Source organism: Taudactylus pleione, unplaced genomic scaffold (genome assembly GCF_031769625.1).
Source record: "Taudactylus pleione unplaced genomic scaffold, aTauple2 ptg000007l, whole genome shotgun sequence".
NCBI classification, from domain to species: Eukaryota; Metazoa; Chordata; class Amphibia; order Anura; family Myobatrachidae; genus Taudactylus; species Taudactylus pleione.
Window position 1 is genome coordinate 16,121,986 of NW_028284410.1, and position 15,131 is coordinate 16,137,116.

Consider the following 15,131-nt stretch of genomic DNA (forward strand, 5'->3'; position numbering starts at 1 on the left):
AAGTTTTCTTGGTTTTAAGTGGGTACACACCTGTGTGACTTATCCGCTGACCCAGGATCGAGCAGCCGATTGGTAAGCAAATATACACTTACCAATTTGCTGCTCGATGTGTCTCCGCTGATATCACAACTGCCCGTCCAGTTGAGACGTCAGTCACTAGCGGTCCCTGCTGCGGGTGTACGGGCAGTCTGCGGGTCACCCGTACACACAGCCACATGTGCCGATATCTCTGCATGATATATCGACATCGGCTGTGCTGCATAGCAGATGTGATATGTCTGAAGAAGGTCACACCCCAGCCGATGCAATATAGATACATTGCCCATTCAATGGAACAGGCGATATATCTGTCAGTGTGTACCCAGCATTAGTGATTCAGATAGTCAATTTCTTTTTTTGACCATATTGTAACCAAATAATTGCATTTGTGAACCCAGATGAAGCAGCAATTCCTGTAAACCTAAGATGGAATATGTTCACCACACAGAGGCATATTTTTCCCAGTCTGCATTTTTAATGCGGATGTGATAAATATTTTTTGCATAAATTTGCGACATGAAAATGAATATTTTCACACGAATATACTATTCTGCTCTTGCCAGGAGAAGGGCTCCGATAACAGTCCGTCCTGGCGATGAGCTGGAAGCAGTGTCAGCGTAAAGCTATCACACTGCTTCCTGGTTAAGGTCCGCGGCACACACTGCACTTGTGCGGCCGATGCATGCATCACTGCGGGACAGTGGAGCTCTCTGAATATCCCACAAATATTTAATGAAGAACTATAATCTGTTTGGATCCAGCTACTCAGGACTGGCTAGAGAGACTTCCGAGTTTATTACCCAGGGGTCCCTTTGCGCATGCGCAGAATGACGTGCGCCACCACGAGGGACACTGGGACGGAATCTGATTGGATCCCTCATAAAAGAATTGCGATAAGAAGCCCATAGGCTTCTATTGGGTAACGCCATCTAAAGATAACCACCAGGCCCTAGCTCCAGAATGTATTGCTTTCCAGAGCTTTTTACGTATGAAAATGCAGCCAAAACTCAGACACTGCAGTTTTGGCCGCATTTTTGCCCTTAGTACATCCCACCCAGTGTATTATGTAGAAAACAAACGAATAAGTGAATGTAAGGCAGCTGTATATACTTTAAAAAAGAATAATAGGCTTATCTGAACCACAAGACAATGGTCACAATATCTTCAATTAACACAACTCCATCTGCACCTAAAATAGATATAAATGTGTATATAGTGTAATATCTTAGTTATACAATTAGAGTTAACACTAATAACATGATCATTTGTAGCCAATAAACATGAACATTCAGTTATATGTGGTACACAGGTTCCAAGAAACCCTACATTATTACAAAAGAGTTTAATAAAAAATAATACAACAAACTAAGATGTTTATTTATACACTGCACATATTTAACTTAAACAGGCCCTTCTATTATGTCTGTGGTACCCTATCACTGTAACAATTTGCAATTACTACAGATAATACATATATGGCAACAGGTTAGAGTACTAGATAACTAAAATAACTCACTGCACGTTGAAGCAGCAATACATGAAAAATAAAAATAAAACATTTGTTTTCTTTTAACATAAATCACTGTGGAAGGTTATGAAGATAATGTTGGTATTTACAATTGGACCTTGGTTTGTTTCTTCAGATGCTTAATTCTGCAGAGCTTCCACAGTATTAGTGACGAACATGGCAACCACAGTCATATGGCACAATATAGTGAGCATTCTGCCTTTGGAATGTGCCTTTCAGGCCTGTCTGCTATGTATACTGTGACATCCTCCCCTTCCTCTTCCCCTCTCCCAATACTTGATGAGAGCTGCACGCGGAAGCCATATTGTTTTGTAATCTCCAGGAAAATTTAGAAAAGGAGATAGTGATTTGTAATAGAGCAGTTAAGAAAAATATACATGCTTAAAATATATCTCATTTGCTGTTTAAAAAAATAATAAATAAACCTACAGTATGTAGATCCTCCATCCATGGTGTAAACATCTGTTTACCTGTGAATTAAATTAATGACATTAAAATTATTTGTAACTAACAGTAATTGTTTTTGTATTATTAGGATAAGAAATGCAGATCATTCAAATGCACAGGGACAGACTGCTATAAAACACAAACAGGTGCAACAGTGAAAAATTGTCAAGTTGGAATAAACCACTGTGAGGTAATCAATTGTTGTTTTTGATGACTGGTGCTTTGAACACACAGGGGCAGGTACAGTTAGCTGAGAGGATCCATTGGGTTAGCCGTACAAAAATCAGCAAAGTTTTCCATCCTGTGAATCACAATATTCAAATGGTATCTTTCACTGGATTAAATCTGCCCCATAGGCTGCTTAGTTCATTACAACTTTATAATGGTAGTATATTGATGAAATTGTGTATATCTAATGCCAATGCTTTAGACCTGGAGGAAATGTAATAGCCTGCGAGATGCAGGCATCAGCGTAATTCTGGCGAGTCAACACAATGTTTTAAAGCGGCAATAATTTAAAAGGCAAAACCAATGCCAGAATTGCGCACATCCCTGTACCTCGCATACTATTACATTTCCCCCTTGGTTATGAAAAGATATGTCCATTTTTACAAATATTATATTAAATTGTCCCAATCGGCCTGATTCTAAGTTGCACACAAAAGCGTACACAGAAGCATCTATTTGCTATCGCCAGTCTGCGAGTTTATGCAGATGCCGCTAAAACCCCTCTCCTTATTGTACATCCATTCATTCAAATGTGCATGAACTGAGATGCCCACTTTTATCATCTGTGCATGCTATAATACCAATTGGAGTGTCCTTAGACGCCACCAGCGGTCGCACCATCAAAACTGCCATAGGGCTGGCGCAGTCTCTCCATCTGACAATGGCCTCCTATGCTTGCGGCTATGTGTCTGGGAACACAGCTGTTTGCATTGATACACCCATGACACTCCCATAATACGCCCACTGAATGGACATTTTTTGTACGTGCAATTAGCCACCACCCAGAAATGGCCATCACTTTATCACCATATTTCCAATACTGCCTGAATCAATCGTTACAGCACCCTTGTGCATACACTCTGTGTAACGCATGCGCCGCAGGGGTTTTCAGAAATTTTTGTGCGTGCGCAGTTGCAAATAATCACCCAACTACGAGATCAGCGTGGGACTCGGGCTCACTATGTTGATTTCTACAATCCCTTGACTGTCTGAGATACATTTCACATGTACCTCTAAGTACTACAACTTATTGTGTCTTTGGACAGGGCTGGATTAAGGGGGGGACAACAGGTGCAGTCGCCCCGGGACCCCACACACAGAGGGGCCCCCACACACGGTCAGTGTGACCCTGTCGAGAACAGGTGTCCAGTGGCACCTGTTCCCGGATGGGAGCTCAGCTGCCGTGGCTGTGTGGTTCCACTGTATGCAGCAGCACAGTCAGTGCTGCTGCATACAGCGCAAAGCGGCTCCCACGTCCTCTCATCGTTGTCACGTGACACATCACGTCTGTGAACCTGATGAAGGGACTAGGGAGCAGCTCTGCCTGAATCATGAGGTAAGTAATCAGGGGCGGGGATAGATGCAGTACAGCTCCACTTGATGGAGGCCCCCACAACCTAGTTGCCCTGGGGCCCCCACAAGCCTTAATCCAGCCCTGTCTTTGGGCCACATAACATCTTTTCATGTTAAATTTATTAACATTAATGAATGTTTGTCAACATAATTACATTACATTAGAGGTGGATATGTCTGCATATTTGGTTTGCCCCTAAGACACAAAGCAGATTGCAGAAATTCTTTTTGTTTCAGGTACATGTTAAGCTGGCCATACACTGCACAAATGTGCAGCAGACCAGCCAACAAGGACAGGGGAGGAGCCGACTGCCTGATAGTTGGAGCGCCTCCATATACTACATGATGCATGGAGGCAATCTCCATTCATAGCTTGACGTCATTAGAATATATTCGCAAGTCTGCTGTGTACGGAATTGCATTGCCCCCCAAAATTAGTATCCATCAACCCAGGTGAGACCCCGGCAGGAAAACGCACTGAAAGACTCTGTGGCATCCATGTCTGCTGCAGTATTGTAGGACTGCACTACAAAAGATACTGTGGCAGATAAACTGGAGCAAGTGGTACCTATGGCAAGAGTATATCTAGATAGGGGAGCTGGTTAGGAGCTGAGAGATGTTGCCAACTTAGTTGGCCTCCCAAATGATGTGGTCCTGGAAAATGATATTGGTTGTAGAATTGTTACCACATTTGCTAACGCCAACACCCAACTGATGACCAACTGCAGTCTAATCATATATACCAACACAGCCCAGCCCAGAGGAAAAGACCACAGCAGCTAGGCAACTACCAGTGCAGCCAACCACAGCTTCAACCAGCCCAGAGAAAAAGTCCATAGAGGCTACATAATTTCCCCTACCAAGCATGTTTTTTGCCTCTGGTATAGTATGCCTATGTCCCCAAGCAATTCAGAGGATGTTTGTTCTCGCTCAATTCTGTGGCTGTGCCCAGTAATTTTCTTGCCCCTAGTGCTTTGCCAGCTAAAAACTGGGAGTATGAGAGACCACAGTGACCTACCTATTATGGACCACACGCTAATAAACCTTAGCATTCCCAACATAGAGCCCCCTGTACAGTGTCCCAACTTAGAACATAGTGAGTGTCATCCACAGTCAGGAGTTTAAGGATCCATCTTTGGATTCATAAGGCATCAAGATGGCAGCGGTCTGTCTGGGATGAGGGGCAAGTAGTGTGACCTGGTGGGAAGGGTTAATGTATAGGGTAGCCATGGAGGTAGAAGAAAATAGAATAGACAGGGAACATGTCCAACTGGTGTTTCCATGGAGCTTCATGAGCAACTGGTGTTGGTTGCCCATGAAACCCCTATGGCCAGTCACCAAGGGATGGACCGAACACTGAAGCAAATGACACAGAACTTGTCCTGGTCTGGAATGTCAGATGTCCAGACCTACTGTAAGTCCTGTGATGTGTGTTGGTGGCTTGGGTGCTCCAGTGCTCGTGTTACCTCAGGTCCTTGCCAATATTTGAAGAACACTTCAAACTAAAAAATATCTCCTGCCTGTGCTTTTTAGATTGGGGAAGATACACAGCCTCACCATGGGATCAGAGGCTGGTACGCTGTCTGCCATCACTGTGGAAAAGTTAGTTGTCACGATGGTAAGAGAAGACCTGAGTGGCAAGTACGTTCCCCTGGGTCATAGGTTGTTTGAGGAGAATTAGAACCAAAATACAGGTACTGACCCAAACAACTATAGGGCCCTACGGGTGAGTTGTACCAAACTTTGGTTCTGTACTGACGGCTCATACACATATGACTAGGAAGGAACTTCCCAAGTCAGTTAACTGGACACCTATTCCATTTAAGGAGGCTGTGGTACCAGCAAATTTATGACCAGGACTTTGTGGTATGAACTAATGCATCACAGTACAGACTCAGGGCCTGATTCACTACGGAACGCATCTGCAATAGCGATTACGCATGCAGTTCAACTGTGATAGTATGCTAATTCATTGTGATCGCAATGTCATACGCAGCACAACATAAGGTTGCCCACTTTACCTTACCTTACACATCCATAATGTTTAGCAAGACTGCAAAACCATTGGTACAATCAAGTATCATCGCAGCCTCACACACACTTGCACAAGCCTTGACCTTACTCAGAAATTACTAACTTCGATGCACGCTATCAAGCCTCAAGCTGCATATGCCATCGCAGTGGATAATTTATGCACTCCCCTGCAAACAGCGTTGAAACGCACTGGCACGTCTGCGTTCGCCCAACCACGTCCCCATCACCACCCATAAACGGCACTTCCTGTCAATCACTCTGCGAAGAGTCTGCGTAGTCACTGCGATCACAGTACCGATCGCAATGGTTAGTTCACGCACATGCACTGCGACAAATACGCATGCGTAGTACGTAACAATTGGCCAATTGCGTGCTTAATCGTAGTTGTGTATGGTAGTGAACCAGGCCCTCAGATTGTTACTGAGCCAGGAGGGGACAGATGGCCTGGAGCGCTATTTGGTCTGTTTCAGCAGACTACTGCTATGGTGAAAGGTATAACACAATTGGAATAATAAAGTAGTTGACAATTGTTTTTACTAGGAAAAAAATTCAACCCTGTTTGTCTGGCCAACACTTCACAGTTGTAATTGATCACAATACATTTTGAGTGGCTGCAACATCCCTGGTGGGAAAATTGCCAGACTGTTGTGGTGGAGCCTTATACTTTGTTTATGACTTTCATATTATTCACAAACACAGAAAGGCTTACATCAATGCAGATGTACTGTCACGTCAGGAAGAGCCTGAAACCCCGATAACCCCAATGGACAGCAGGACCAAGAGCCAAATTGTTGAGACATTGCCAGCTGGTCTACTGCATGGATAGGCATGAGGGAGTGGTGACCAGGGACCCAAGCCACACAGCTAAGATGGCCACCATTACATAAATATTTGTGCTGTGTCACCATCGAAGGGAAATTCTTGGGCTATGTTGATTATGTGGACTGCCAGTAATAATGTAGTATGTGCATTTACAGCATCTGGTGACTGCAGCATCAAGGGCTTTAAATCCCAGTGGCTTGGAAAAGGGCACAGTGTAGATAATGTACATATTCAATCTGTATAGGATATGGTACTGCGCTCATATAATCACTAACGGTTTAACATGGCAGATGGACCAATCAAGACACATATAAAGTAAAAATATTTAATACATCACACTCATCAATACATACATTTAAATTTAATAAAGCAATTAGATAATATTACATGAATAATAATACAATTCACATGATCAATTATGCTTATAGATAATTAGAACCTAATAAGTAAAAAGCATAAAAAGACATATGGAAGCAAATCCGGAGTGCTGACTGATAAAGTCCAATATATAGTAGCTGCATATAATATTTAATTAAATGTGTCCAAATCAATGAGGAGTTTATTACCAGTGGTATTCCGGTGCTGAATAGAAACTCCTACGGTGAGGATCAATAGATGAAGAAAGTTATAGTGATTATATGAGCGTAGTACCCAGTGGCATAACTAGGGTATTTGGAGCCCAGGGCAAGATGAAAAATGGAGAAATGTGCGCATGCCCAAAAAAATGGGCATGGTCACATGCAACAAGGGGCGTGGCCACTGAAAAATGGGGCATGTCAATGTGACACACATCCCTTTCTGCCCCGAGAAGTAGTGCCCATCTTGCAATGCCCACTGTAGTAGTGCCCCTTATGAAATGTCCCCAGTAGCTGTGCCCAATGATGTAGTAGTGCCCTTTATACAGTGCCACCCAGTAGTGCACCCTTATACAGTGCCCCCAGTAGTGCCCTTTATGCAGTGCCTCCAGTAGTGCACGCTTATACAGTGCCCCTTATGAAGTGCCCCCAGTAGTGCACCCTTATGCTGTGCCCCTTATACAGTCCATCCATTGCAGGGTCCCCAGTAGTGGTCCCCCCTTATGCAGGCCCCCAGTAGTGCCCCTTACACAGTACCCCCAGTATGCAGTGCCCCCAGTAGTGATCCACCTTATGCAGGCCCCCAGTAGTGCCCCTTATACAGTGCCCCAAGTAGTGCCCCTTATACAGTGCCCCCAGTAGTGGTCCCCCTTATGCAGGCCCCCAGTAGTAGTCATCCATATTCATTGCCCCAGTAGTGATACAGTGCCCCTGGCCAGTAGTGCATAACACACACACAGACATACATACACAAAACACTGACTTACCAATCCCCACTCCTGCACCGCCCGCCACTGTCTGCTCCTCCGTCCTCCCGCTCGATACTATGGGGGAGATATCATGACGTCTTTCCCATCGCCCACTGTAGGAGCTGGAAGGCAGAGCTCATGAGTGAGCTCCAGCCCGGCTCTGGCAGTGGGTGCAGCAGCCAATGAGAGTCTTTCTGACTCTCATTGGCTGCTGAAACACGCATATCGCCACTTGGTAGTACGAGTGTACTACCCAGCGCCGGCAGCTATGTGTATGTTACTGTGTGGTGTGGACCGCACTCACTGTTACCTGCACTACACTGACTGACTTGGGCAGACCTGTACTGTGGCTGGCAGTGCACCCCCGCATCGCTGGCCCCACAGTGTATTGCTAACGATATCCTCAGGTAGAGCTGCATGTACAGCCGACTGGGGATATCGTTAACGACCCGCGGGAGCGCGCATTGTTCATCGGTGAGTGCATACTCACTGGACGATATGAATGATATATCATTCAGCGATATTGTTATTGTTCATAAATATCGTCCAGTATGTACGGGCCTTTAGAGATATATGGGTGGAAATACAACCTGCTGTATTGTGTCCTTTTACCATATAAAGGGATGATGTAGCACTGTAAGGTGTAGATCCTCTGACTATCTGGAAAGGAATGTACATTTGTCTCTGCTTGTATGTTGTAGAGTAACTGCCTTTGTAAAGACAAACTCTCTGAGCAATAAACATCTACTTGCTTCAATACAACTGCGTGTCTAGTGACCTCCAGAATAATGCAAAATGCTATTCCGCACTTCAGTTGCTCTGGGTTGAGCCCAGTGTCTCCAAGCTCAAGCCCTCTGCCAGCTACCCAGTGCAGGGTGGTCAATAGTGAGGGACCAGTGGGAATTAACCCACCGCAACCAAGAGGAGTTACAACAGTGTACCTAGAAGTAAGCGATTCCAGGTGCTGGTGGTAGGAGCCTGGGAGAAGCAGTTTCAGTTTCCGGTTTAGGAGCCTGGGTGAAACAAGCAACTACAGGTGACAGTGAAGGAGCCTGGTGTTGGCAATGACTTACCCAACCATGACACATTGGGAGGAGCCAGTAATAGATGGTTACTGATGCTGAGAGGGAATCCCTAGGAGTAATGAAGTAAGCTCACACAGTTTGCTCAAAGATGAGTAACCTCCTCGATGTACAACAAACCTATGCTCGCCTGGCGAGTGAGGTCATCCGGTCATACCCAGAGTTTAAAATCGAATGTCACAAATTTAAAAGTAAACTATTAAATCATCCTACTGAGTATTACAGAAATAATTATTTCTTTCAACCCTGATTCAAGCAGATGATCAGATGTATTTAGTTGACAATTATACAATTGGCAAATTTTTTTGTTTGGTTTTATCCTATGTGCTTTATGTGCCTGGCAATGGATGTGATGATGGGTCAATAATATATCTCCAAGATAAATGTTCGACTTGCCTATTGCTGGGAGTAGAGTAACAACCAGCGAGACTTATTTACAACCGGTCCTATGCTTTAATTGTTTAACTTTCTATAAACAGTTGTTGATTGATTGATATGGATAAGTGCAGATTGACTCCTAAAGACTATGGGGGAAATGTATTAGAGTGGTCAGATGGGTGAAGCAGGATCTGCAGCAATCTATTATTAATGTGAAATGTATTAAAAACAATAACATAATAAAAAAAACACAATTTAAAAATAGACTGCAAGTGAAACACGTCACATGATTCAGACAAAAACCTATAACTGTTCCTAGGTGCTCCTCTGCAGTAGGTGCACCTGTAATATATATGTTAAAAATAAAAGGTGAAAATTATCTGCCTTTCTTTGAAGGTGCAAAAAGATCTTTGTTTCTTAATTTCAAACTTTTATCAAATAGACACTGTTCACTTCTAAGGGGTCATATGACTCATATCACATTTGTGCAGTTAGTACCCCTATTAAATTATGCTTTTATATCACATTTGTAGAGTTAGTACCCCTATTAAATTATGCTTTTATATCACATTTGTGCAGAGTTAGTACCCCTATTACATTATGCTTTTATAAAGGTTTCTATATCCATGTAAGGAAAAAGTGCTTTTTATATTATGCAGCCTCAACTGTAGTCTTTGGAAATCTGCCATAACTTTCTTGCTGCCTCAAGTTTGAATGAACTGACTTTCCTTAAAGGTCCAAAAAAAGCTCATAATTCATAGATGTAAAATATATACAGTATATGCATGCATAAGGTACCTTGTGCAAAATCTGTTAAACAGAAGACTCCAGCATTAGGCTCAGCTTGATGAGTCACGGTGTTCCGTGACTAGCAGCCTGTCAAAATAAAGCACCCTTACTCTGTTCAAAAGTATAGCAGTTTCTTCAGAGGAAGTAGTGTTCAGTGCTGTTGCAGGTATTAACGATACTGGATCAGAACCTCTATACACACCTTCCTATACCTCCTAATATCCTGCCTATACCTTCTAAGGATGATGCTAATTTGCGTACGCAGTCATACCATAAATAAAGACTTAGATGTGGAATCTGTGGTTCCAAAGCACAAGTGTTATTCAGGTAAAAGTTCAGACAGTTACACGCAATTGATCCATACACAATTTAGGCGCAAAAGGAAATAATACAGACCCAAGTACAGTATACGTACGCAGCGCTTCTGGACCCAGAGATAGGCATCAGCAAGAGACCCCTAGTCATACAGCATTCAGCACTAAGACTAAGAATTAGCGTTCGAGCACACATATTTATACCCCCCCAGAATAAACAGGACAATAGGGAAGTTTGTTGCTGATGTCATTGGTTCCCAGCGGAGAAGCATCTGTTACAGCACATTTAACAGGCTGGTTCGAATAGACTCTCCCTGCCTCTAACAGCTGGGGGGATCTTTCTCTTCACGTCCTCTGTAACATCCTAACAGTTGTTCATGAAATATACATTTTGTTGCTTGTAGGCTCTGCGATCCATAACTTGAGTTTGCATGATGCGATCTCCCCATCGATAACACCGGAATGCTGTAAAAAGAATACGCATCAGTACAAAACCAAACACGACTTGCTTAGCATGTATAATACCTTAGTTATCAAATACCTTTATTTCTCAGCATTTAAACTAACTGAACCAACTTAAATCATACACTTTAAAGCTTATTGAACCTTATGTGTGAATATGTAATGTGTGGGTATTCCGGGTTTGATATAAGGACGCTAGTTAACTTGGGGCAGATGCGTGCGCATAAAGCTAATTATACAGCGGTTTCATACAAAGTCCTATGCATTCGCTAATATGCGACTAGTTAACAGCGCACTTGTGAGTATTAATGTGTGTATGAGAAATGATGAAAGATGCAATCGCATGGTGCTAATAGTAATATCGCCACATGTACTAAAATGTGAGTTTATCTAAAATGGCGCTTAGGCGGCCATTCGCAAAAATGGCGTCTTGCGATCTCATTTCCAAAATGGAGTCTTGCGGCCAGTCGCAAGATGGCGTCGCTGCGATTGAATTTTAAACTGAACTTGTCTCAGCCAATTATTCAGCTTCAACAGTATTTTATACCACTATCCACCAATGATCTTGAAACATCAATACACTCTGCACCTACAATCCTGTGCAGTGTAGGTAAACCGGCTTATACCAGTCATATATGGATCAATGGGACAAAATATAAAACAAATTGTGCACTACATATACATAAAATACTTTACTACATATAATTAATAAAATATAAGATCATTATATAAAATGAAACTGGCATAATTAGAAAAAAAATTAACCAAATAATGTTATTAGCCGTGTATCACATTTACTATCTATACCTATTCCATATGATCCTAAATATATTCTTCTTCCCCTAGACACCAAAACAAATTGATGCGACATATTGTCAATGCAGTGAAGTGTCAGCGGGCTGTGGACTGGAAGAAGCTCGACTCCATGCAGTCTATTCTGTCTTGTGTTTGGTACTTTTACCATATAGAGTATACAATGCATCCAGAAAGTATTCACAGCGCTTCACTTTTTCCACATTTTGTTATGTTACAGCCTTATTCCAAAATGGAATAAATTCAGTTTTGTGCTCAAAATTCTACACACAATACCCCATAATGACAACGTGTAAAAAGGTTTTTTTTAGATTTTTGCAAATTTAATATAGAAAAAACTAAGAAATAACATGTACATAAGTATTCATAGCCTTTGCCATGAAGCTCAAAATTGAGCTCAGGTGCATCCTGTTTCCACTGATCATCCTTGAGATGTTCCTACAGCTTCATTCAAGTCTACCTGTGGTAAATTCAGTTGTTTGGACATGATTTTGAAAGGCAAACACCTGTCTATATAAGGTCCCACACTTGACAGTGCATGTCAGAGCACAAACCAGGCATGAGGTCCAAGGAATTGTCTGTAGACCTCCGAGACCGAGAACCTTCCAGAATGACAACAATCTCTGCAGCAATCCACCAATCAGGCCTGTATGGTAGAGTGGCCAGATGGAAGCCACTCCTTAGTAAAAAGCACATCGCAGCCCGTCTGGAGTTTGCCAAAATGCACCTGAAGGACTCTCAGACCATGAGAAACAAAATTCTCTGGTCTGATGAGACAAAGATTGAACTCTTTGGTGTGAATGCCAGGCTTTATGTTTGGAGGAAACCAGGCACTGCTCATCACCAGGCCAATACCATCCCTACAGTGAAGCATGGTGGTGGCAGCATCATGCTGTGGGGATGTTTTTCAGTGGCAGGAACTGGGAAATTAGTTAGGATAGAGGGAAAGATGAATGGAGCATAGTACAGAGACATCCTGGATGAAAACCTGCTCCAGAGCGCTCTTGACCTCAGACTGGGGTCGACGGTTCATCTTTCAGCAGGACAACGACCCTAAGCACACAGCCAAGATATCAAAGGAGTGGCATCAGGACAACTCTGTGAATGTCTTTGAGTGGCCCAGCCAGAGCCCAGACTTGAATCTGATTGAATATCTCTGGAGAGATGTGAAAATGGCTGTGCATCGACGCTTCCCATCCAACCTGATGGAGCTTGAGAGGTGCTGCAAAGAGGAATGGGCAAAACTGCCCAAAGATAGGTGTGCCAAGCTTGTGGCATCATGTTCAAAAAGACTTGAGGCTGTAATTGCTGTGAAAGGTGCATTAACAAAGTATTGAGCAAAGGCTGTGAATACTTATGTACATGTGATTTCTTAGTAAAACTTTTTACACATTGTCATTATGGGGTATTGTGTGTAAAATTTTGAGGACAAAAATGAATTTATTCCATTTTGGAATAAGGCTGTAACATAACAAAATGTGGAAAAAGTGAAGCGCTCTGAATACTTTCTGGATGCTCTGTATGACTAGTATTATTAACCACTCACATAAATCTTTTGATAAGACATGGAACCCATGGTTAGCTTCTCAGTCTACCCCGTCCCCTTTTGCCCGATAGCAGTCAACTATATTTAGTTCTATATTTGTTTCGCACCAGATATCTTCTCTCTCTTTTTCTCTCTCCCCTTCCTTTTTTTATTCTGTCCTTTTTTTCCTTTGTATGCCTACCTTAATGTTGGATATTTTGGTATTTCTTGGTCTTAATTACTGTGTTAAATTTAAAAAAGATTGCATTTTTTTTTTTTCTTCATTTTACAGATGTGACCTTTATATCTGGTTATTTTTTATGTTTAGGTGATTATGAAGGTTATGGTCTCTGTTATTTTTTTGTGATCATTCAAATAAAAAGTGTTTTTTTTTAAATTAACCAAATAGCATCACATATAGAACCATGGAAGTATATAAAATTCTTAGCAGAAAGCTATCTGATGTCAGAGGGCCTGATTCAGAGCCGCTCGAAAGCGGCCGCTCGTTCGTTCCGAGCGATGTTCGCACATCTGCGCATGCGTACGGATTGTAATACGCATGCGCGAACCAGTCAGTGCGGCCGAAAATCGTGTGCTCGCTAAATAGCGAATGCCTGCTATTTTGAGTGACAGGAGGAGGCGTATGTGGGTGGTAACAGGAGAAGGTGCTTGAAAACAGGGAGTGGAGATCAGAACGCAGGCGTGCCTAAAGGTCAAAACGGGCGTTTTAAGGGTGTGCATAATTAATACAGCAGCGTCATCGACCACGTCACTTGCTAATTTTATAGTCAGAACTGCTCGCAAGATTGCGGTAGAAAAAACCAACCACAAGAATAGCGAGCAGTTCAGACGCCGTTCGATGTACTCGATTAATCTAATAAATAGCGGACATGACGTATGATGCGAGTGGCCAGAGGGCGTTTTTTACAAAATTACGACAGCAAGTTTTGTTCGCTCGTTCAGACATAGAGGCGTCAACAGACCGCAAAGAGCGAACGGTTAATTTGAATAGCCAACCCCTTTTTCTGAACGAGCGAGCGCAAATAGCGTCCGGCTCTGAATCAGACCCAGAGTCCCAGGGCTCAATGGAAAAAATACTGATTCCCAAACTACACATCCCAGGGTCTAAACCCACTCAATAAACTTTTTATTTTAACTGATTAAAAAACAAACACCATAATTTGATTTTCAGGCAGAGAGCATTTGTCTTACCTAAATATTTAATAAAAATATAATTATATCATAATTGAGAGCTTAATAGCTTATAAAGACTGCTAAAGTATATCAATTTTACATATTCGAAACCATCACTTCTACTTGTCAAAAGCTTCAATTGGCTTAATTCCTTTTCTCTTAATCAAACGTCCAATGTTCAGTTTATAAATTTGCTCTTCTACATATGTTATTTATTTATCTAATGTCAGTGCGGCATTCAGTATGTGGGTCACACCACATGTAGTCTAAATACTAAGCATAAAAAAGGTTACGACACATAGCCTTTCATAACATGTATGGAATGAACATAATGGGAATTTAAATGTAATTAAACTTCTTGGGATTGAACAAACTCCGTTTAAACAAAGGGGTTGAGATATTTAAAGCACTTTGTGGAAACATGAAGAATTTTGGATTTTGGATCTCCTAGGGCTCTTAATGAGTTCATAGAGCGTAATGGATTCTGCAATTGGATGTATATCAAATTCTGTTTTACTTATGACAAATGTTTGTAAAATCAAAAGACATCCCATATGATTATGTTGGATTATTGAGAATAGAATCTATTAAATATTTAATAACCATACAAATAAAAGATTAGAAGTGGGATGTGAACCTTGGGTATAGAGGCTGCTAGGCAATAGCACTGCCATTAAGCCAATTGTAGCGCTTGACAAGTAGAAGTGCTGGTTTACAATATTTGAAATGTATATGCTTTTGCAGTCATTATAAGCTATTAAGCTCTCAATTATGATATATTTATATTTTCAATTAAATA

General features: G+C 42.0%; 1 protein-coding gene and 1 long non-coding RNA gene across 2 annotated transcripts in view; one reads left to right on the forward strand and one right to left on the reverse strand.

Moving 5' to 3' along the window:
* Positions 1-15,131, forward strand: part of LOC148542922 (uncharacterized) — a 122,608-nt gene that overhangs the window by 104,379 nt on the left and 3,098 nt on the right. The window contains exon 9 of the mRNA XM_088462297.1: positions 2,103-2,204. Coding sequence (XP_088318423.1) covers positions 2,103-2,204 — 102 coding nt within the window. The remainder of the gene's footprint in view (positions 1-2,102; positions 2,205-15,131) is intronic.
* Positions 10,364-15,131, reverse strand: part of LOC148542923 (uncharacterized) — a 231,071-nt gene continuing 226,303 nt past the window's right edge. The window contains exon 4 of the long non-coding RNA XR_015875048.1: positions 10,364-10,803. This is a non-coding gene — a long non-coding RNA (uncharacterized LOC148542923). The remainder of the gene's footprint in view (positions 10,804-15,131) is intronic.